The sequence below is a fragment of the Pimephales promelas genome, chromosome 19, assembly GCF_988280905.1.
Source record: "Pimephales promelas chromosome 19, fPimPro1.hap1.1, whole genome shotgun sequence".
Taxonomy (NCBI): Eukaryota; Metazoa; Chordata; class Actinopteri; order Cypriniformes; family Leuciscidae; genus Pimephales; species Pimephales promelas.
The window spans coordinates 26,291,337-26,312,478 of record NC_142787.1 but is presented as its reverse complement, the minus strand read 5'-3'; the positions used below and the strand labels follow the sequence as shown (position 1 = coordinate 26,312,478).

Here is a 21,142-nt window from a genome sequence, read left to right as displayed (position 1 = left end):
CAGTTTTCAGCTGAAAAGTCATTATGACGACGCTGTATTAATTTCAAAGAGGAAATGTGGAAGCTGACATCTATCAATTGTTATTATTATTATCAATCTTACAGAGGTAATGTGGAAGACATAGGTCTATTATTATTGTTGTTGTTGTTGTTGTTGTTAATTTCAAAGTGGGAATGTGGACGGGTGGCAATAAATTATATTATTATATTTGTCTCTTTGTGTTCGTAGTTTGTATCATCAACGCATGCGCGTGCCCAGGTATGAAACACGACTTGTCATGTACGAGAACGCGCTCGCCTGGAAAACACATGTACGAGAAGACGAAACAGACAGTGTGAATCACAGTTTCACACAGAGTCCTGTTGGTATCTTTTTAAACGTGTGCATGATGGAATAACAAGCAAAACCCCCCTAATTATATATTCCCGGACTTTCCACATTTCCAAAAGTAATTCAGAGCATTTCATGGATCTGACATGTTGGGAAAAGTCACGAAGTAGTGTAGTTTGTTCTTTTTGACTGATGAACAGAGGTAAGTGGCTCTTCTTCTCTATCTCTTTTAAATATGGTCATGTGTTATGACTTGTGTTTTATTGTCAGGTTATATTTACAGTAGGCTACAGTAAAACATCTTCTTAGAGAGAACTGGGACTGAGAAAGTTTGCCCTATAGTCACAAAAGTGTAAGATGCTGATTATTATTTTTAAATAATGAAGATTGTGTTTAATAAAGACATTTCAGTGATCATATTGACAATTCACATTGTCAAGATATCTATTGCGTTCTCTTATTTTACACGTATCAGTGTTTCTTTTTTAATTTTATTTATCTACATAAACACTCATATATACAGCCTATTAACCTACACATTTGCGGAAGTCGCGTTGTCTGTATTGGACTGGGCTGTCAAATATTGTTTAAGTATGTTTCTTTTATAACGTTTGTTGCAGTTACATTCTTTTAAACACTTTCATCTGCTTACAGTATATTTATTATTATTGGGCTGGTATTGAATCATTATGTAATGTATGCATCCCATTACTCTGGCTATATTGTTTCCATTCTTTACATAAAAATGGCGCAGTAGTAGCCTACTGTATACATTTTTAAATAAAAGACATATCCACTGTCATTCCCTTTAGTGCTGGATCCAGTTACAGCTCCTGAAAATATCTGGTTCAGGCAACAATTACAAAACCTCAGCCTGCATTACAGAACAGAGATAATAGCAGCTCTTTCCCAGTGCATACTTAAAGGCTTCCTTCTCACCAGTCTGGACTTGCTCTGCTCATGTCGAGACATAAATGAGGCAGCAATCATTTCAGACCTACAGGACAGGACTACAGTTTTCCAATTCCCGCCCTTATCTATCCATTAAAACTGAATTCACCATTGGAATGTTCAAGAAGAGATGTTGGCCTAAGGTGTTTGGCTGGCATACTCTCAATTGTTACAGTATTTATTTTTTCTTTTGAAAAACTATTTTTTTTCCAAATCAATATTTGCCAAATCAAAAGTAGTGTGGGCTAACCAGGAATCCAAATTGTTTTCATGCAGCAATGACAATATTAGTTTATTTATTAAACATCCCATTTTTCGATTTTTTTATTAATTAAAAAATGAATAAAACATTTTATACGTTTTGTTTAGGTCAAATTAAGTAACCCAAAGAAAAAAAAATTGACTCATGACTTAACTTGACATTTGCAAACAAGTTTTTGAGTCATGAATTATATTCTTTTTTAAGTAATAATTAAGTCAGCTACTAATTAAGTACACGCAGACGTATTCAAGGTGCAAGTAGTGGTTAGACGACTTAAAGTATTAGTAGAATATGCTACACTTTTTTCACGTTTCATATTTTACTGCAGACTTAAAATTGAATTGTTCCCATATTTTCTTTTATCTTCCAAGTAATGTCAAATCATAATAATACTTATTTACCTTTTGCAAAAAAAAAACGAAAAAAAAAAAACTTTACATTTATGCATTTTGGCAGACACTTTTAGACTACATTTTATCAGTTCTTCTCAGTTGAGCCTAGTTTGTAGAATGAAGTTTTGGAAAAGGTATCTGGCCTTTCCTAAAATTTTAACAGTGGAGGCGTGTGTGTCCGTGGGTAGGAATGCCCAGTGGAATATGAAAGCCACTGTTGCCATAGCAGCCATTGGCTCTTGCCAAAAAGTATTCCATACTGGCCCACACAAAGTCAACCTGCTACCTAACCTCACTCAACCAGTGAACGAGTAACTTTAAGAGTCAGCATTAGATAGATATTCATTATATAAGATGTATCAGTGAAAAAAGAAATAATGCATCCACTCCCGTGTTTTTATTATTTGTATTTTTTTAAATAGAACTGATTCGCGTCATGATAAAATGCCTTTATTACACTAATCCTTCTCGAAAATATAATTCTCAGTTCCTCTTCACCTTTGGTATAAATGATGCTTCTGTTGTTTCTTCTTTAAGAACAATGCAAGTGTTTTTTGAATGGTATGTGTGAATGCAGAACAAAAACAGTAGAGATGTGGTATTAGTCAGACCGTGACACACCGTTCTCACATGGCCGGGAGAAAAACAGAGCCAGCGAGGGAGTTTCCCATAGCCATTGAAAAGCAACTGTCAGAATGAATAAGGAGCCGCATGACTGTGTGAAAATAGCCATTCTAGGAAAAATAGTGACAAGTGTATGAGAAACACATGTATGAGATGTGTACATCAATAATTTAAGTCACTGACTTACAAAACTGGTCAGAACTTTCTTTTTTTAGTCAATTGCCAATGTGAACATTCCCAAAGAGGAGAACCAGAGATTCATTGTCAAAGGAGTTGAGATCTCGCTGTCATTCAGAAGATGCAGGGTGACCCAGTGTACGACTACCCTGACTCTCGGCCCGTGGGTGACCGCCGGGCTTGTCCACAGAGAGGATCCCAGAGGAGCATCAGTGTACTGGACCGCCTCCTGCTGACGCACCCTGTGTGGCTCCAGCTCTCGGGTAACTCGGCTACAGCTCTACACATCCTGCGGCGTGAGCCCCCCGGGGTGAGCAAGCACATTCCCCAACACCACCTGCTTTGAAAGGAGACTGATAGCCTACAATCAAACTTTAACACCATTCTTGGAAACTTTTGTTACCTTGCAGACGTTCCTGGTGCGCAAGTCCAGTACATCACAGAAAAAAATGCTGTGTGTCCGGCTGGCAGATGACAGCACGCCATCCTTCATTAAACAGGTTGTCATTCGAGAAGAGGACTCGGGTGAGTTTGTTTAAAAATGACTCTTGTCATCTTGAATACATTTTAAAGGGATATGTTTTAGCTTACCTCAAGGGCATCCAAGATGTAGGTGTCTTTGATTCCACAGTATTTTCAATTTTGATATTTTTAGGTCAAACCGTTCTTGTGTGTCAGTCATATAATGGAGGTCTATGGTCACCACCTCAAAGAGCATGCACAGAGAAGTCAAAATTAAACATGATTTAATGACTCATAAATGTAAGTACACATTGATGGCCTAAGACACGAAACGAGCGGTTTGTGTGAGATAACGAACAGTATTTATATCGTTTTTACCTCTTGATCACTTGGACGTGGCTGTGGTTACAAGAGATAAAAACAATATAAACACTGTTCGTTTTCATTACCTCCATTATATGACTGACAGACAAGAACGGTTTGACCTAAAAATATCAAAATTAAAACTACTGTGGAAACAAAGACACCTACATCTTGGATGCCCTTGAGGTAAGCTAAAACATACCAAAAATTAACTTATCCCTTTAAGCAAGTAAACAATAAAGCTATGTATTATATATATATATATATAATACACTTAGTACAATTAGGTTGACTATTCTGTTAATGTTATGTCAACATTAGACATTGACTTTTGGTACCTAAACCATTTCCTTTTTATTAACAGCCTTCTCTTTAGAAAGCTCAGCTATCAGTTTCCCAGATCTGTGCAGACTCGTTGCCTTCTACTGTGTCAGTCGGTATGGATTAGTATTTACTATGTTCTATCTACAACAACATCAAGAGACTTAATATCCTTAATATGATATTTATTCCATTATTTTGCATCTGTATTTTAGGGATGTGCTTCCTTTCACTCTGGAGCTGCCTGAAGCAATAGCCAAGGCTTCCTCACACAAACAGTTGGAGTCAATCTCACATATGGGTGTGGGTAAGTACAACTTGATTATTTGTTGAAATGAATTGAAGGTTTGAAATGCGCTTTCTGTCAGGCATTTTATGATGCTTATAACCAATCCCAGAATTATAAGTAGAGCATAGGTTCTTGTAGATTTTATTTTTGTATATTTTTTTTTTGAATATGTGAATGTATATGTAAATGTACCTTGTTACTGTCCACCTCTGCTGAAATGATTTTAGAGTTCATAAATGTCAGCTAATATGCATCATAAAACATGTTCATCATAATCTCGATGCCCTTCTGTATTCCACAGAGTTCTGGAGTTCTCACTTAAATGTCCGAGGTCCTCGTAATGAACCTCCTGCCGCTGACAAACTCTTGCCTCCAACTCCAAGCCCAGAAGACTGCTCAGCGCCCATCAACATAAACCCCACCCCATTCCAGGAGCTTTGCCCAATCCAAACACGGAGTCCCTGTGAGCTGAATTACGGGGGAGGCAAAGGTTTATGCTTCGTCAACCCCCTCTTCCTTCAAGACTACCCTGGTCGCAACGCCATGCGAAGACGTCATCATTTCAAAACCAGCATAAAGGTTCGAGTCTCCACTGAAAACTCCAGCCCCCTGTCACCACCTGTCATCCCACCACCTCCACCACCGTTACTGGCTAAAGCCAAATGCAAAGCAAGGTTAAAAGCTTTAAAAAAGACGATCCCACCAGTTCCAGTTCAGGCTGATGAAGAAGCTATCAAGAAGATTGAGCAGGAAGCCACAGACTATATGCAACCTTGTGTAGTGTCTCAGAAGAAGACCATGGTCACCCCTACTCTTTCCCCCACTGCTGAAGAAGACGACTATCAGATGCCCAAGGCTCTTCAGAAGGTAGAGACAATTCAGCACTTATTTTACCTGACATTTTTAGCTTAGTTTGTGTTTTCTTGACTGTCTTTTTGCGCTTTTTGGCCCAGATGAAAATCCTGGAGCAGAAAGGACCGGAAGAAGAAGAGGATGAGGAGGAAGAGCTTGTTCTAGAACAGCGACACGCACCGTCCCTTAGTGAGCTGGACAGCAGCAGTTCGCTCAGCAGCCTCGACGAGACCGAGGACAGTCCCGAGCGTCCTCCCCTCACGCGAGGAACTAGCAACCCAGTTATGTCGCCTCCCAGGAAGTCCATGTCCGCCCTACGCAAGATGAGCGCCGCCTTCATATCGTTTTTCGCCCCAGAGAAGCGAGTGGCGCGGATGGTGGAGGACCTGTCTCGTGATCGCCGCATGGCGTTTGGCGCTCTGGTTCAGGACTTCCTGCGGCAGCAGAGAGAGGCACTGAAGCCCCAGTGCTTGACCTCTCCTGTGCAGCTGCTGCAGGATTTGCGTCTCTTCATCAGTCAGGCCAAAGCGTTTCTTCTGGAGTGTGGAGAGCTTGAACCTCCGATTGAAACACTTCTGACTGAGAACGAGAAAGGTAATTAAATTATTATGATTTAATGTACTAATGTTGTCAGTATCATTCAAACAAGTTAAATGGTGAAATACCACTAGAGCCCGACCGATAAAGGATTTTGAAGGCCGGCACCGATACAAATATTTTTTGGTTTCAAAATCCGATATATCGGACGATATTTTATTTATTTAAAAAAAAAATTTCAGAAACGCTCAACAAAACATTAACAGATTTCCCTAACATTAGTTATTTGTAGTTATTTATGAGTTGTAACTAAAATAATATGATAATGCATTTTAAAAAGAAACTTGTTTCTTTTATTTTCACAACAGAACAGACTGACGATAGTGGCATTAGCTCGCTTTATGGTTAGCTAGTCTATGATGAGCCATAGTTTAGCGATGGATAATGCCATACTGCAAATTGTAAAACATACATTTTCAATATTACAGGCCAAGGAGAGATGATCCGTCTCATTGCTATAACTGTCACACGCTATTAAAGAAATACTTCAGTCACATTTTCAAAAGTTAAAAGGACAGTCAGTCAACTAAACTAACAACGCAACATAATTATTACTAGCTAATTCCGCTTCACTCTCGGCTTATTTAACAGCAGCAAAACTGGACATGATAGTCACAAATTTTGTCATGCTTATTTGAGTTAAGAGAACTAATGGGGATGTTCTTTTAATTGTTATTCAAGCAGCGTGTTTTGTCCATTTGTATTTTATTTTTAAAATATTCATTTATCGGCCATTATAACTGCCGATACCGATATTTTGGAAAATGCCTAATATCGGTCGATAATATCGGCCTGCCGATATATCGGTCTGGCTCTAAATATGTTTTCCCGTGTGCAGACCAAGCGCTGGAGAAAGCCCTGTTCCGCTGTGTGCTGAAGCCTCTGAAGCCTCAGATTGATGCGGCTCTTCGGACCCTGCACAAACAAGATGGTTCCTTCCAGAGAATGGCGGACAACTTGCAAAGAGCCAAAGGAGCCTCACCGCAGAAGCTCTTTGGGGTTGAGGTGGGCGTTCCTGACGCCCAGGGCATTGAGAAAATTAAGCACAAGTTGACTCTAATGCAGCGCGCTTACTCGCCCATTGACAAAGTGCTGCTGCTCCTGCAGATCTGCAAACTCATTTACAAAGCCATGAAAAACAAATCAGGTAATGAAGTTCTTAAATAGCATTGGTTTATTTATGTAGATTTATTTGTGCGCATACATGCACTACCGTTCAAAAGTTTGGGGTCAGTTAGATATTTTAAAGGGGTTAAAACTGGCTTTTTAGATTTTATTATATTGTTGAGGTCAATTCATGACGTTCACTTGGTTTTTACTTTCAAAAACATCCAAATGAATAAGTAATAGGCTATTTTCTACCCTATTTTTGAGCCTAGCTGAAAAACGCTCGTTTTTTATGGGCGTCTCGCACTGAAGACTGGAAGTAAACGCCCACTGCCCACTGAGTTAGGCCTATGTTATTAGTTATGCGTGTAATACGCGAATCGGTGGGCGGGGCTAAGCCGGCCACAGAAATCTTTTTCTGCAGGGGTGGTGTTTTATCCTCTTTGACGTCCTAGTTCCCCGAGTCGTTTGCTGAGCCTGGTGTCAATAAAAGCTTTCATTGGACTAACAAGGACGTTTTCAGTTCTGAAACTTAGAGGATATTCTTATAATATGATGGCCTCTTAGATGTCAAAAGCTCAAGGAAACTTGATTTCTCAGTTCATCACCCCTTTAAGTCCCCCGGTAATCAATAATTTTATCCCTCAAAACTCATCTTTGATCACCAAAATTACATATTTATACTAAAATAGCTTGGATGCCTCATTTAGCATAAACGGTTCTATGAATATGCAAATTAGCCCCGCATCAACTCACTCAAACCAGCTCAGAGATCCACTCATTGATGATCACACATTGACGTGATTGGTTACAAGGTAGTTTGTGACGTCAGAAACACCAGGGATGTTAAACCGTGTTTTTGAGTCTGTCTTTGGTTCACTGGTACAATGGTGTTGACATGAATTTGCACATGGTTTGTCTTAAAAGCATATTAAAAACATATAAACAACATTAAAAGTGTCTTCAGTGTGACATGATCCTTCAGAAATCATTCTAATATTCTGATTTTCTGCTTAAGAAACATTTCTTATTATTATCAATGTTGAAAACAGTTGTGCGGTCAAGGTTTTTTTTGAGGAACTCATGCTAAATGTATCCTTGCTATCTGTATTTCTTAAAAACAGGTCAGGAATTTGGAGCGGATGACTTCCTGCCCGCTCTATCTTATGTGATGGTCCTGTGCAATATGCCAGAGATCTCTCTGGAGGTGGAGTATATGATGGAACTTCTAGAAAGCTCTTGGCTTACAGGAGAAGGTATGGATAAATACTTAGCTAATTATTATTATTTATTTGTATTATTATTATTAATCATTGATATTATTGTCTTGAAGGGGGGTACTATCTGACAAGTCTCTATGCCAGTCTGAGTCTGATTCAGAGTCAGCCAGAGGATGTGCCACCCAGCGGCCTCACAAACCAGGCCAGAGAGTCTCTGAAAGAATGGAGTCGGCGTCGGAGCAACGAGACCACAAATCAGAAAGACAACAAATTGCCCCAGGTCAGATATACTGGTTGAACAAAGCAAAGTACATCCCTTGCTGAATCATGCATTAAAGCTTATATCAGAAGTAGCAACAAAAAACAAGAACTCTATGTGCTGTTTCTATGCCACAGAGATTTATAAAGGTGCTGTTTCAAGATGATGACCGTAGCATAGTGAAAACTCTAATGTGGAAGACTTCGCTCGATGGTGAGGCTATGGCTCAGCTCTGTGCTTCGAAGTTTGGGGTGGACCGGCCGGAGGATTACAGCCTGTACTGGAGGAAAGACGGGGAGTTAACGCCTCTCCCGTCCAACACACAGGTTCAAGACCTGCAGAGCATGTGCGTGAGTGGGGTTCCCCTTATTTACCAGGTGTCCAATCAGGCTGAAAGTTCCCAGAAGCTGAACAGAGGGGGCGCAGTTGATCTCACAGAGGAGGCTTCATAATATAGGGCTACAAAGTAGGTCATAGCATATTCTGTATTTTATACAGCATGTCTGGTTTCTCGCATAAAAGCTGATATAATAATAATCTTTTAACGGAGCTCAAAAATGATTTAAGCTGTATTTCCACTGAATTAATTTAATGTTGACTGCAAGATTACCCTCTTAGAAAATCTATTGGCATCTATGGTTCTATGGAGAACCTTCAACATCCACTGAAACTTTTCATTGCACAAAATGTTTATAGTAAAAAAGGTTCTTTATATTATTATTCATTAATATTATTCACACTAAGAAGAAAAGTTGACTGAAAGGTTCTGTGGGACGCCAAAATTGATTCTATGGTATTGCAGCAAAAAAATTTTAAACTTAAATTTTTTTAAAGGGACAATGTGTAGGAATTTCTCCTATCTAGCGGTGAAAATGTATTTTGCATTCAAACGATTTGTGCTCTTCAGCGCCTCATTTTTCAAATGCACGTTCCATCTATGGTAGCCTTTATGTACCAAAAAGCTATGACAGGATGTCTTCTAATTGCACTTCGTCGAGTGTTCCTTCGGGTGAACAGGTTTGTTATTTCAAACAAACAGCAACAATGAACAAACAAATATTACAGTATGAATTACTGACTGAAAAACATGAATATTTTAATAAGTAGTTTTGCCTTCTTCGTTATATTTTCTGAAGTACGTTCATCATCGACTTTTAACTATAAATGTTCATCTGTCTACCAAACAATGAAAAAAAGCTTGTAATTAAGACTGTAACATTAACTTTCCGGTCGAGAAGAAAGGAAGACTTTTGAAATCTTTCTCCTGCATTAGATCTATCCACCTGGAAAAAGCTATCTCGACATTAACTTTTGTTTTTTGTAATCTCCGGTCACGTTTCCTTTTACGATCTATTTTGGACTTTTCTGGCGACAAGGATTTGCAATGCACCCGGGGCCGTGACAAGTGCCTCTCACTGCTCTGCTCCTCCGTTTCTCCTGCTTTCAGTCATGTGACGCTTGCTGGCTCTGAACGAAAATGCGTTGTAGAAACGTGTTGGCCTAGTACTTTTTGTCCCTCTCTGCTATTATAGTTTTTCAAGATGGCAGAACTACATGGAAGCCTCCAACCCGTCCCATGTATATAAAGATAATACATTTTTTGTTTATGAGGAAAAGTCAGATAATTGGCAGAGGTATTTGTACACCATTGAGGACATATTTATGAATAAAAATACTGATTTTAAATAATAAAATACAAAGAACACATTGTCCCTTTAAGAGTGCAAAATGCAAAAATCAGCTTATTTTTATGTCCATTACTGATAATTAATGGATGGTGTTCAGGTGTTGTGTGAGATGTCATTGAGCTAAATTAAAAGGCATATCCTCTTGTTTTATTACTTAGAATTGTATTATAGGTTGGTTATTAATGACTTGATTCAATATCACGACTTTCGGTTTTCAATTTTTTTCCTGCCTTTTAGTCTTTTCTAATGTAAAAACTGTGTGGCTAATTAACCAGTTATGGAAATTTCTCATTTATGAGATGGTCAGTATTGAGTTACTGGATATTATCTTATTGTTCACCTTGTATCATGATAATATTTATATGAAATGCATTGTACAAATGTTTTGGTATTTTGAAAGTAAACAAAAATACAATATGTTCGGAAATACTTGGTTTTATTTGGTAGGGACTGTTGATTTTCACAGTCCACACTGAACACTTGGAGGAACCGAACAGCCTGTAAACCAATGAACAACTTATATTCTTAGGAATGAATACAACCATTTCTCCTAGATGTGAATCAGCATATTAACACTACACTAGATATGATCTGTAGTTAGCGCAGCGTTTGTTTCCATTTTAAAGTAAGTTGAGAAAGTGTGTTACGTGTTGTGATTACATAATTCCCACCCTCACACAGCAAGTTCACTCATCAGCGCTTTCACATGCCTATGTGGGAAGCGTGGGCTGCGGTCAGATTCGAAGCAGGAACAGGAATTTCTAATCAAAGCTCTAATCAGAATTGCCTTTGTTTAGAACTGAATAGACAAAAAATAAATAAAAATAGTGGAAGGGTAAAGCACTTGGGGTTATGTTCCCGTTTTTAAAGTGAGGTTCTTCCTTCCTCCCATGTGTGAATGGTTTTATAATCATTACCAGTGTACTCTGCAGCCTTTTGTTCATTTCCGAAAGTTGCTGTGACTCAGTGTGGTCCAATACTCGTCTGAGAGGACTTCCACAGCACTGTGTGTCCTCTCAGCACCAGCAGGTGGAATCCGCGCGGGTCATTTCCAGCAGCTGGGTCTCTACCTCCTCGGCATCTTCGGGGAAGCGTTCAACGAAGGACTGGATGAGCCCTTCAGCGCTGCCTTCGTACTCAACCAGCTTCACAGCGTCATCTACAACACAAACAGCAGCACGTTATTTCATTTGTGTATATGTGTATCTATGTTTCTGTCACTGATTATACAAGAATTGTCATTTTTTATATATGGCTGAAGAAAGGAGGCTAAACACAAACCTTTGAAGAAGGTGTTAGCCTGGACAAACATCTTACGAGCTTCCTTACGGAGCAGAACCGTCTCTCTGAGGCGCAGGAAATCGTGGGCGCCGTCAGAAGTTACAGCAGAGTATCCTTCATACAGAGCCCTTCCTCCCTCTACATCGGCTGTCGCCTTGTGCACCTTTACAAAAAAAAAGCAAATCGCGTTTCTGTTCCATCAAGCTGCAGTCACACTAGACTATGAGCACACAAAAGTTCTACCGACACGGCAGCGGACGTTTTTTTTTTGTTTTGATAAAAAATAAAAACATAAATTCAACATATAACAAATAATAATTATAAATCCATAAAGTAAAAATATACAATCTACTCCACTTTACTGCAAAAAAATGTGTGTTCTTTTAATTCCCGCCGTGACTTATTGATCTTCTATTGGTCACGTCTTCACGTGATATGAATTTGAAGGTTCACCAAGAGTTCACCAAACTTGAACTTTGGAACACACCGAAATGCCAGACTTTTGAAAATTAAAATATATATATATTAATATAGAAAAATATATAAAAATATTAATAAAACTTTACATTTTATTTCAGCTAGTTGCATTTCTTATTTTTGTTTAGTTTCACTTGAAGTACTTAAATGACTAAAACTGAAATACATTAATAAAAACTATTAAAAAAGTTAATAAAATTAATAACACAAAATTACTAACACTTTAAATAAGACAAAATATATAATACTAAAATAAAAACCATTTCAAAATAAAAAATATAGGCTAATAGGACATTAATAGGGCTTTTCACACTGCTTAACCCCAGGTTATCGCCGTTCTAAAGACCACTTTTAACCCCAGAGCGTTTTACCATTTACAATTTAGATGCGGGTTAAGCACCACTTTTTACCCAGGGTTATGAAACCCTGCTCTGAAGCAGTTTAGCACCGCTTTTGCAGTGTCAACTCCACATTACGGCGCAAAACGTGTACAGTGTGAAACGATGCGTGTTACAATGTTACTATATATGCTCTATATTCATGTATATAAACAGTCGTTTCTGCATATGACAGAAAAAATATCAAAACGCAATGGAAAACACGACAATTGGAGTGAAGAGACCATCATTCTTACCTTAATAGTTAGAAAAGTTCACTGAGAAAAAAAACTTAGTATTACAGTCAGCAATGTGTAATATGAGGACGCACAATATATTAGAGCCTTTATGTAAGCCAGTCACGTGCTGCATTTGAGTCAGTAACACTGACACCACAAATGTGTGAATAAGGACTTTAACCCGGGGTTTAGGAATGTACCGTGTGATACAGCAGCTTATTAATTCCAGGATTAATTGTTAACCCTGGGTAAACACACCCGGGTGTGAAAGATTAATAAAGATAACCCAGGATCCCATTAACCTGGGGTTTAGAATGCCCCGGGGTCAACTATTTCAAGTGTGAAAAGCCCTAAAGATAGTAAAATAACAGTGATTTAGTCGCATTATTGTATCAGTTTACCAAAGGTTAACACATTAAACAAACAGACTATTATATATAGATATATATGCCTTTTATTTCTATAACTCACTAAAATGCAATGTCATGTGGTCATACTACTGTAGGAAACGTTTTGTATTGTATAATGTATTCTGTTTCTCATAATATTTTTAATAACAGGTATGCAGTGCAGTATAATCTAGTTAGCACTAGCAGGACGCTAGTTCCATTTGAACAGCAAACTGGTTGTACCTGCAGTTTACAGAGGAACCTCTGGATGGCGCTCTTGCCCACTGTGTGGATCTTGCTGCGGTCGAGTGTTATGACAGCGTCTGGTCGTCCATCTGTCCCCGTGCACTCCTTCAGACCAACCAGCCCCTCTCCAGCCTCCAGTAGAACCCGCAAAATCACAAACCGGGCCTGCATGTGTGCCTATGACAGACAGGACAATGTCAAGACGAGAAGATAATCAAGCAAAAGACTAATGATTCCTGGACAGGCACACATCTAAATCTCACCTGTCTCCAGCTCTTGCTCTCTTGCGTGTAGAACTCCAGGCCTAGCAGGCCAGCACGCACCATGGTCAGCCAGTTCACATACACCACCTCCTCAGCATCATCTCCTTCATGCCCGAAAATACTGCCACACACAAAAATTGCTAAGCATTTATAACTGAGTGAATCCACACAGAAGTGACTAAAGGTTCAGTGACTCACCTGAGCACCTGTTTGTTGAGACACAGGTAGAGACCTACACACTCAGCCCGACACTCCTCATAGGACGAGGCGATAGTGGAGAACTTGCTGTCCCATGTCTCGCTGCCCTTGTACCAGCTCGAGATCTGAAAGCCAAAAGGTCCATTTTATGACTGTGATTGGCAGCGCAAAGTTCATAAAGAGGGTAAAGCACAGTTGAATCCAGTAATGAAGGATCAAGTAACCAACTCACCAGTTCCCCTGTTTCTGGATTACGTACAGCAGTTTCATCAAAGTTGAATTTTCCCTTATCATCCTGTTTTAATACAAACACATAAGATGAATAAACTGTGAAACATTTGTATTCATGAAATATATGAATACAAATGTATGTGTATATACAGTGTTGGGTGTGACTAATTACTAAGTAATTAGTTACTGTAATTTAATTACTTTTCCCTTGAAAATGTAAAGTAAGGGATTGCTCTTTATTTATCTGTAATTTAATTAGTTACTTCTGATGTAATTGAGGTAAATACTGTGTATAGATCAATCCGATCTCACAGCGATTCGTATGCATTTTATGAGGTGTCTAAATTGTACGATCGCACTCTTATTGTAAAATAGGTATGAAAAAAGTGTGAAATGTCATGAGATCAGACATAAAACAATAGTAGGTTTGTCTGATGTTAAAAAGTATGTTTTTATAATGTAATCTTCTCCACCTTGGTCAGTTTAAGGATAATTTTTGCAATTTATTGGAATGAATTAAAACAGATTCATGTCTATCCTTGTATTATTCAGCTGGTTGAGATAGATATTGGATTTTGAAAGTAATTAGTAATTAAAAGTAATTAAATACTTTTTAGAGAGAGTAATTAGTACAGTAATCTAATTAATTACTTTTTTTAGAGTAACTTACCCAACACTGTGTATATACATGTATGTATATCCCACAAGTCAAATATATACAGCAACATATTGATCTGCTTGTGCTTCTCTACCTGAACAAAGAGCTTCCCACTGCCATGACCCAGCAGCTCATGGAGTCCAACCTGCACCTCAAAAGAAGGCCCTTTCCATTTGATGTACAGGTCCTACAGGCATAAAGCCACAGAGAAAGAAAAATGACCACTCTGAACCTCTACTGCAACATTTTTTATTTTGTTAGACTATGACCTGGTTTCACAGAAAGGGCAGTGACATATTTTAAGACATGTCAGTGCAAACAGCATTCAGTTAAAACAGCTCAAACTTGCATTTTAGTCTGGGACTAGGTTTAAGCCTTGTGTGTGAAACTGGGGGTATGGGTGCCCAATCATTATCCTGGAGATCTACCTACCCCTGATCAAACACACGTGTATAATTATCAAGTGCTCCTGAGGATCTTAATTAGCTGCTTCAGCTGTTTTTGAGCTGAACTTTGCAGGAAAGTAGATCTCCAGGAAAAAAATTGGGCATTACAACCTTACAGACACTTGTCATCAGCATTACCTTGTCTTTCTCCTCAAGAAAGGTGAGCTTGTCTTTCTGCGTGGCATACGCAACAGCCAGCACATTCCCAAGGGACACGTTCTTGAAACCTTCTGTCTGTCTGATGTCGTCATCTACAGACAGATAAATGGTTAAAACTTCTCATAGAACATCTATCAATCAAATTTGACTGCATATGGAAATATCCATGTCAGTTCAGAGGACTCACAGTTTGGAATGTTGATTCCTGCAGGGATGCCGCTGCCGGCGAAGGTGAGTACGTCAAGAGAGGTGAAGTCTGGCTTGAGGAAGCTGTCCTTCTCAAAGGCAGGAGGCCAAGGCAGCTCTGGAAGCAAGACCTCGGCCGAGCCCACCAACTGAGCAAAGCGAGCACTCATGGCCTTGTTCACCACGGCAACAAAACCTGTTGGGTACGATGGTAAGTGTGAAGGGGAGAAGGCATAACTGGTTATCTACAACAGTTTCTGGTAGGGGTGTAATGATACACGCATTCGTATTGAACCGTTCGGTATGAGGCTTTCGGTACGCATATTTAAACCGAACGGTTCGTTGAACAATTTTTCCTTACGGATAAAAAATTTCAAATGGCAAATTTAATGTAAGGGGAACGAAACTGAGCTACTCATTATTGTGTGGTTGACGGACCGTTTATCAGTTTGGACCAATGCAGCGCGAGCTGATCTTAATCAAGCAGCACTGTTACTACACAGCCAAATGTTAATTCGTCACTGAAGTAATAAAATAGCGGCAGACTCAAAAACTCAAGATCTAGTGAGAAACATTCACATTTCTCCATTATTAACGGATAAAACAGCGCTAACGTGGAAAACGGGAAGAAACATTGTGCCATGAATGAACTATTCAGTGTCCACAGGTCAGCAACACTCACCATGGATTTACTGTACAACACTACTAACTGTAACTATGGACGTTTGGCAGGAATTGTAGGCTATAATGCTTTCAAGTAACATTACGTCGTACAATATTACATAACTAACATAACTACTACAATATTACATTTAATTTTGTCCAAGGAGCTGTTTTGTTTTATATGCTCCTACGAAGTCAAGTATAGCTAAGTAAAAAAAAAAAAAACTACTATATTATTATATATTAATAATGATACAAATAAAAGATTCCAAACTACTTATGAACTTCATTCTTTTAATGAGATTTAATAATAATAAAAACAATTTATTTTAATTCACGAATTAAAAACATGTTCATCATAGATTAGGTGTATTCAAGCCATAGTATGTGTGAATTACATTTTTACTTGTATTTTTTAATAAATTAATAGATCTGGACAAGAAATGACCAAAAAATATTTGATCTTACCTTCAAATTCACCTCTTGAGCCAAATGGATCTCTGTAGCTCTCAATAAAGCCAATGTAACTGATAAAAAAAAAAAAGGTTTGTAATAGAAATTCCAAGTTGGAAAGAACAATAAGTCTAGCTCAACAATGAAATCAAACATTTAAGCCAATATCAATAGCCTGTGGCCTATTTCACAGAGTTGGTTTCAGTGGCAATCCAAGTAAGTTTGAGTTTACTTTGCACAATCTGCAGATTTCGTGTGATTGGCTGTTGTTTATAGGTGCATGTGCTCCAAAGTTAAAAAAAAAAAACTGGGGATAAAATCTGAGTTGACAAAGAACGTTTATAAAGAGTGTTGTGAAACTGTTGAAACTAAACTGGGTTTGGATTTGTTTGGCTTTGTCAACTTTAAACCTACTCAGAATTTGTTCAATTAGCTTTGTGTAAAAGGCCACAGCTCTGTTAAAATGAGTCAGACACCTCTCCACAATAGGTCCTTTGTCTTTGATCCAGAAACGAGACCCTTCTTTATGGGCTTCCACTGAACCATAGGTGAAACTGCGGATGTACTCCTCCAGCATCTTTTTCTGGTTCTCATTGGCTGCATGAGCCTGAGACAGAAAACAACAATAGCAGCTTTACTCATGCATCAAATGGTCATGATGTTCATTTCACATCCAAAAGTATCATTGATTCAGTGTTTTTTCAGGTTGAATGTTGTAATACCTTGGCTTTTTCCAAGTTCTGACACACTTTCTCCATAAGAAAGGAATAATCACCCCTCTTAACAGAGAACACAGCATCCTCAAATTCATATCTACCACAAAAAGTTTCACTACCCTTCTCAGCATCACAGCAGTCTGCAGATCAGAGGGGGAAAAAGGAAAAAACTGTAATGAAATGAAAAGTAATACACAACATATAAACTGGATTTAAATTTGTCTGTATACTCACCCGCCTTTTCAGCAGACGCCAAACGCACCTCATAGCACCGCTTCCCATCTATTTCAGTCTTGAACAGACGGGTGTTGTAGGCACTCAGTTTCTACAAGGACAGACAGAGTACTCTAAATGTGAGCGAATATTTAAGTAACCTAGTTCATTCATGCTGTCAGTAAGGATATAACAAGATCAAGTTACATCTGGTTCAATTGGTTAAAATGACCTATCAGGAGCAATCAATGAACAATACTTTTACAGTTTTTATTAATTTAGATTAGTTCATTTATGAGTTGTCAGAGATGGCTACAGTTTTACCATTTCATAATTCTTCTAGTCATCTACCTATAGCAGCTAATAAATAGGGAGTATCACATATTCACAGAAATTATCTTCCACATTTTAAAACAAAGATGATACCTTGGAGTCCAGAAATTTCTGGGCAAACTCTGCATCTTCTAAGCTGCAGTTCCCTGAGAAGTAAGTCGTGATGCCCTAGAAGAGAATAGTAAAACATCAACCTGAGACTAAGCTGTAAAAAAAGGCTTAATTTTTCCTATTTTACCTTGTCACCCAGACCGAGCTGTTTCAGCTTGTCTTCTAGGGAGTAGAGGGGCTCAGAGCAGCGGCCCCACAGCGCCTCTATGTCTTTGGGGCTCTCCTCAAACGCCAGGCTCTCCCACACAAGAGCCTTGAACTTCTCCTGCATATCAAAAAGAGATAGTTATCAAATGCTAAAACTGTTGAGATGTTGTCTACAAGTATGACAGATTACACATATTAGATAGGGTGTTTCACCTTTGGTAGGTTGGGGATGAATTTGGTGTCCCCAAAGGACTTGTAGTTCCCCATGTTTGCATAAATCCCAGCAGCATATACGAGGAAGGCCTAGAATGACACAGAACTTTGTTACGACGATGAACACCGATGTCAACTTTGGTGTTCGTAACAGGTCATTTCACCTGATATTCCTCTGCGCTCAGTCCAGCTGCAGTCGCCGTTGCCTTCAGCTGCAGTGGCGTCTGTGCGCGGAACAATTTTTGCAGCAGTACGTAGATGTTGGCGGACTCAGGAGACGTCTGGATCAGCACGGCCAGGCCACCGTACCAGGACGCTCGAGAGAGGTAGTGTGCATACAATTGCTCTTTGGGAGACAGCAGCCTGAAAGCCTCCCGGCAATCCAGAGCAGAGATCCCGATGTCATTTGGGAGGTAATACTGAGAGTCCACCATTTCAAACTTTAGGCAGCTTGTTCCCTCTCCACTGAAAATTCACAAAAGCATGAAGGAGTCAATGATAAAATATCCTACTATGCAAAATAACAAAATTACCTGATTGTTATTGGGGATTTATCATAGCTTTACATCCTGATCTTGCTCTCTCTCTCACATAGGTAATATAAGCCATTGGGCTACCATCTTTTGAGTTTAGCTTGAGACCCTTTCACATAATTTCCTGATCTCAGAAAAATGACATAGAATGGCTAGAGTGCCTTCTGTTAGAACGCAAACACGTCCCGGGATTGATCCCGGTATTGATCCCGGGGTGGGGACCTAGTAACATTCCTGGAATCAGTCACGGAGCACTCCCGGACCAATCCCGTAAGGGGTGTGTTGTAGTGATGAAACGTGTGACGTAGTTACTGTAATTCTTTGACCGGGTGTCTTAAATGCAGATCAAAGTTCACATTGCACATTAACAAAGAAGAAAGTTTGTGTGCTTCAAGGAACAAAGAAAAAAGTGTGTGTTTCGTCAAGGAAAAATAAGGACGAAAAAATGTCTGCATTGCACGTGATGTCACGTGTATTGATGGGATCTTTACAGGATGTGTGTGAAACCTTACATCACAATAACTGTAAAACCTTGCATCACAAGAAGTGTATTGTATCGTCCAAACATTTATTAACTAAACAGAATTTCATTAAGTTTAGTGACAACATGTTACAATGTTTACATGGTACAATGACTTGTAGCCTACTGTTTGTATTGGTGCCTAACACAAATTACATGATTTCAATTCATAAGCTAGCAATTTGATTCCAATCTTGACTCATTTGGCTAAATATCAGGAACAGTAGCTAGGCCTACATTCATGTTAATTTTTCTCAAGGGGAAAAAAAACTCTTAGCTAATGCTGTAAACACAGGGAGCCCAGTCAGCTGGTATTACAGGTTAAAATGAGTTTTTTTATACTAATGTTAAAATATGTTGTTATGATATGAGTAAAAATACAATAAATATGCAATATAGTGCATATATTTAGCCTCTGTACAGTTATTTTTTTCTAGCTAAGTAACATCCTATGATTAATAAAATGGGTTTCCTGGGGTAACTTAACTTAAATGTAACGTTACGTTACATGTGACATTGTTCTCCAGCTGTTTGCTACGGTTGAAACACCGACTGCGCGATTACATGAGACGTGATACATTTCGATAAATTGTACTGTATCTTTCAAAAATATCTTATAATATTAATTCATGTTTATTTACTATAAAGTTAACTAAGCAACGTTAAATAGGATAATGATCAGTTTGTCGCTTGAACTGAGGCGATAAAGCGATTTGTCAGGTCACATTTAAGAGCGCCAAAACGGATTTATTATTTAAATTTCGTAATAAAATTGACATAATTTGAAAGCTGAGACTTTGTTTCATATCAAAATTAACTCGGTCTTTCTCGTCTGTCGGTGAGAGTTGACAGTCCTGAGTAGATACTTTTGGATATGTAACGTTAACGTTAAATCTGTAGACATAGCGTCACAAGATTGGCTTTACGGTTAAAAGGTGAATCAGCATTGACACGGTGAGTTTCTCTTTCACTTCTGGGACTTAACTGATTAGCTAGTACCGTTAGCACACTTGATAGTGCAGGAAATCAGACAATGAAATCCCGCAAATCTGTGCCATGCAAACAAATATGAAATAATTTTTATACAAATATCCTATCATCTACTATAGTGAACATACACTTTCTCTCTAAACAATATCCCATATATTAACAACAGCATGTAACACAAGTTCTACCTGAATTGTGCGTTCACTCCTGTCAAAATGAGCACCAGCGAGTGTCCGAATCCACTTCCGCTACTCATTCAATGGAATGATCCGCCCCTCAGCCAATCAGACGACGGAGAAGATAACTGACTGGCGTGACATCCAATAGGAACACCAGGTGAAAAAGAGGTTTCGAGTGATTGAAAATGAAGGCAACTGTAGGAGGGGATTCTTTTTATGTTTATTGAAATGTATTCATATATTATTATACAAATGTATATATTTATTTATTCAATTTATTTCTCGTAACAGTGGATTCAGTCTTAGCTAATTTAGCTTAATTTATGAGTACCGGTAATATACATTTTTTCCTCAGGTTTGAAATATTTCATGAAATTCCATCAATTTCTGTTCCCCTTACTATTCTAATAGAATGTTATCATAAAAATTAGCAAAATTCCCAAACATTAAAATCAGCCCAGTGTTTATCAGCTAAAATACACGATTCAATAGCCACTTCAAAACAAAAGACTCCGCTTTTCTCATTTGTCGGTGGCTAAAAGAGGTGTAATGCCAAATGCTCAAATTTGAATAAAATGTAATATATAGTTTATAGTTTTTTGTGATAATGTAGATGTCCTTCAACATTATAAGCAGATTACAACTTTTTTAAATGTTAGTAAAAAACAACAAAAAATGTTGGTTAGCAGAACTGACATGCTTATTTATAGTCTGAGCAGAATACATTATCTCAGTGAACAAAGCTGTGGTTTAGGGCAAGCCAATCACAGAAAGCAAATGTCAATAAATCCAACAGGTCTTTGTACAATTTATTCCTTTATAGTTTTACTTGGGATTTGTTTACAGATGCCTGTGTTCCACCTTGGTTCCAATATTTGCTTTGACCAAAAAATGGTTAAAGTTAGATGCATACATCTGCATTTCAGAGAAAAAGTAATGTGTTTAGAAAAGTATCAAAGGACCAACATGAAAATGAAGAGTTCACCTGCAGTGATACCAACTATGAAATGTATCCTTAAAGATATGTTTG

The 21,142-nt window shown here is 38.4% G+C and overlaps 2 protein-coding genes across 5 annotated transcripts; one reads left to right on the top strand and one right to left on the bottom strand.

Moving 5' to 3' along the window:
• Nucleotides 1-274: 274 nt before the first annotated feature.
• rin1a (Ras and Rab interactor 1a) lies at nt 275-10,320 on the top strand. Of its 4 annotated transcripts, none has more exons than XM_039693732.2 (11): nt 275-532; nt 2,855-3,046; nt 3,147-3,261; nt 3,926-3,998; nt 4,098-4,189; nt 4,473-5,038; nt 5,125-5,617; nt 6,459-6,767; nt 7,852-7,983; nt 8,061-8,227; nt 8,344-10,320. In XM_039693732.2, exons 2-11 carry the CDS (start codon nt 2,858-2,860, stop codon nt 8,656-8,658), a joined length of 2,451 nt encoding a protein of 816 aa, XP_039549666.2. In that variant the 5' UTR covers nt 275-532; nt 2,855-2,857; the 3' UTR covers nt 8,659-10,320. The 4 variants fall into 4 exon arrangements, with proteins under 4 accessions (XP_039549666.2, XP_039549664.2, XP_039549665.2 ...); XM_039693730.2 differs by having other exon boundaries at nt 2,775-3,046; XM_039693731.2 differs by having other exon boundaries at nt 2,759-3,046.
• dpp3 (dipeptidyl peptidase 3) lies at nt 10,314-20,233 on the bottom strand. Its single transcript, XM_039693735.2, has 18 exons — nt 20,122-20,233; nt 18,058-18,358; nt 17,894-17,983; nt 17,661-17,798; nt 17,516-17,590; nt 17,111-17,201; nt 16,883-17,016; nt 16,637-16,767; nt 16,176-16,234; nt 15,046-15,240; nt 14,838-14,950; nt 14,348-14,440; nt 13,597-13,659; nt 13,365-13,489; nt 13,167-13,287; nt 12,901-13,080; nt 11,176-11,338; nt 10,314-11,053 (listed from the first exon to the last, which is right to left on the bottom strand). The coding sequence occupies exons 1-18, from the start codon at nt 20,187-20,189 to the stop codon at nt 10,911-10,913; spliced, it is 2,283 nt and encodes a 760-aa protein (XP_039549669.2). The 5' UTR covers nt 20,190-20,233; the 3' UTR covers nt 10,314-10,910.
• Between the last annotated feature and the right edge of the window lie 909 nt (nt 20,234-21,142).

What these genes read in the sequence shown, in the direction of transcription:
- dpp3 (XM_039693735.2), bottom strand. Translation starts at nt 20,189, where the DNA reads ATGAGTAGCGGAAGTGGATTCGGACACTCGCTGGTGCTCATTTTGACA. An exon ending in AGAGCAAGAGCTGGAGACAG is followed by an intron (nt 13,081 to 13,166) that starts GTGAGATTTAGA and finishes TGTCTGTCATAG; the next exon opens with GCACACATGCAGGCCCGGTT. An exon ending in GGTTCCTCTGTAAACTGCAG is followed by an intron (nt 11,339 to 12,900) that starts GTACAACCAGTT and finishes TTTTTTGTAAAG; the next exon opens with GTGCACAAGGCGACAGCCGA.
- rin1a (XM_039693732.2), top strand. Translation starts at nt 2,858, where the DNA reads ATGCAGGGTGACCCAGTGTACGACTACCCTGACTCTCGGCCCGTGGGT. An exon ending in CTCTTGGCTTACAGGAGAAG is followed by an intron (nt 7,984 to 8,060) that starts GTATGGATAAAT and finishes ATTGTCTTGAAG; the next exon opens with GGGGGTACTATCTGACAAGT. An exon ending in AAGACAACAAATTGCCCCAG is followed by an intron (nt 8,228 to 8,343) that starts GTCAGATATACT and finishes TCTATGCCACAG; the next exon opens with AGATTTATAAAGGTGCTGTT.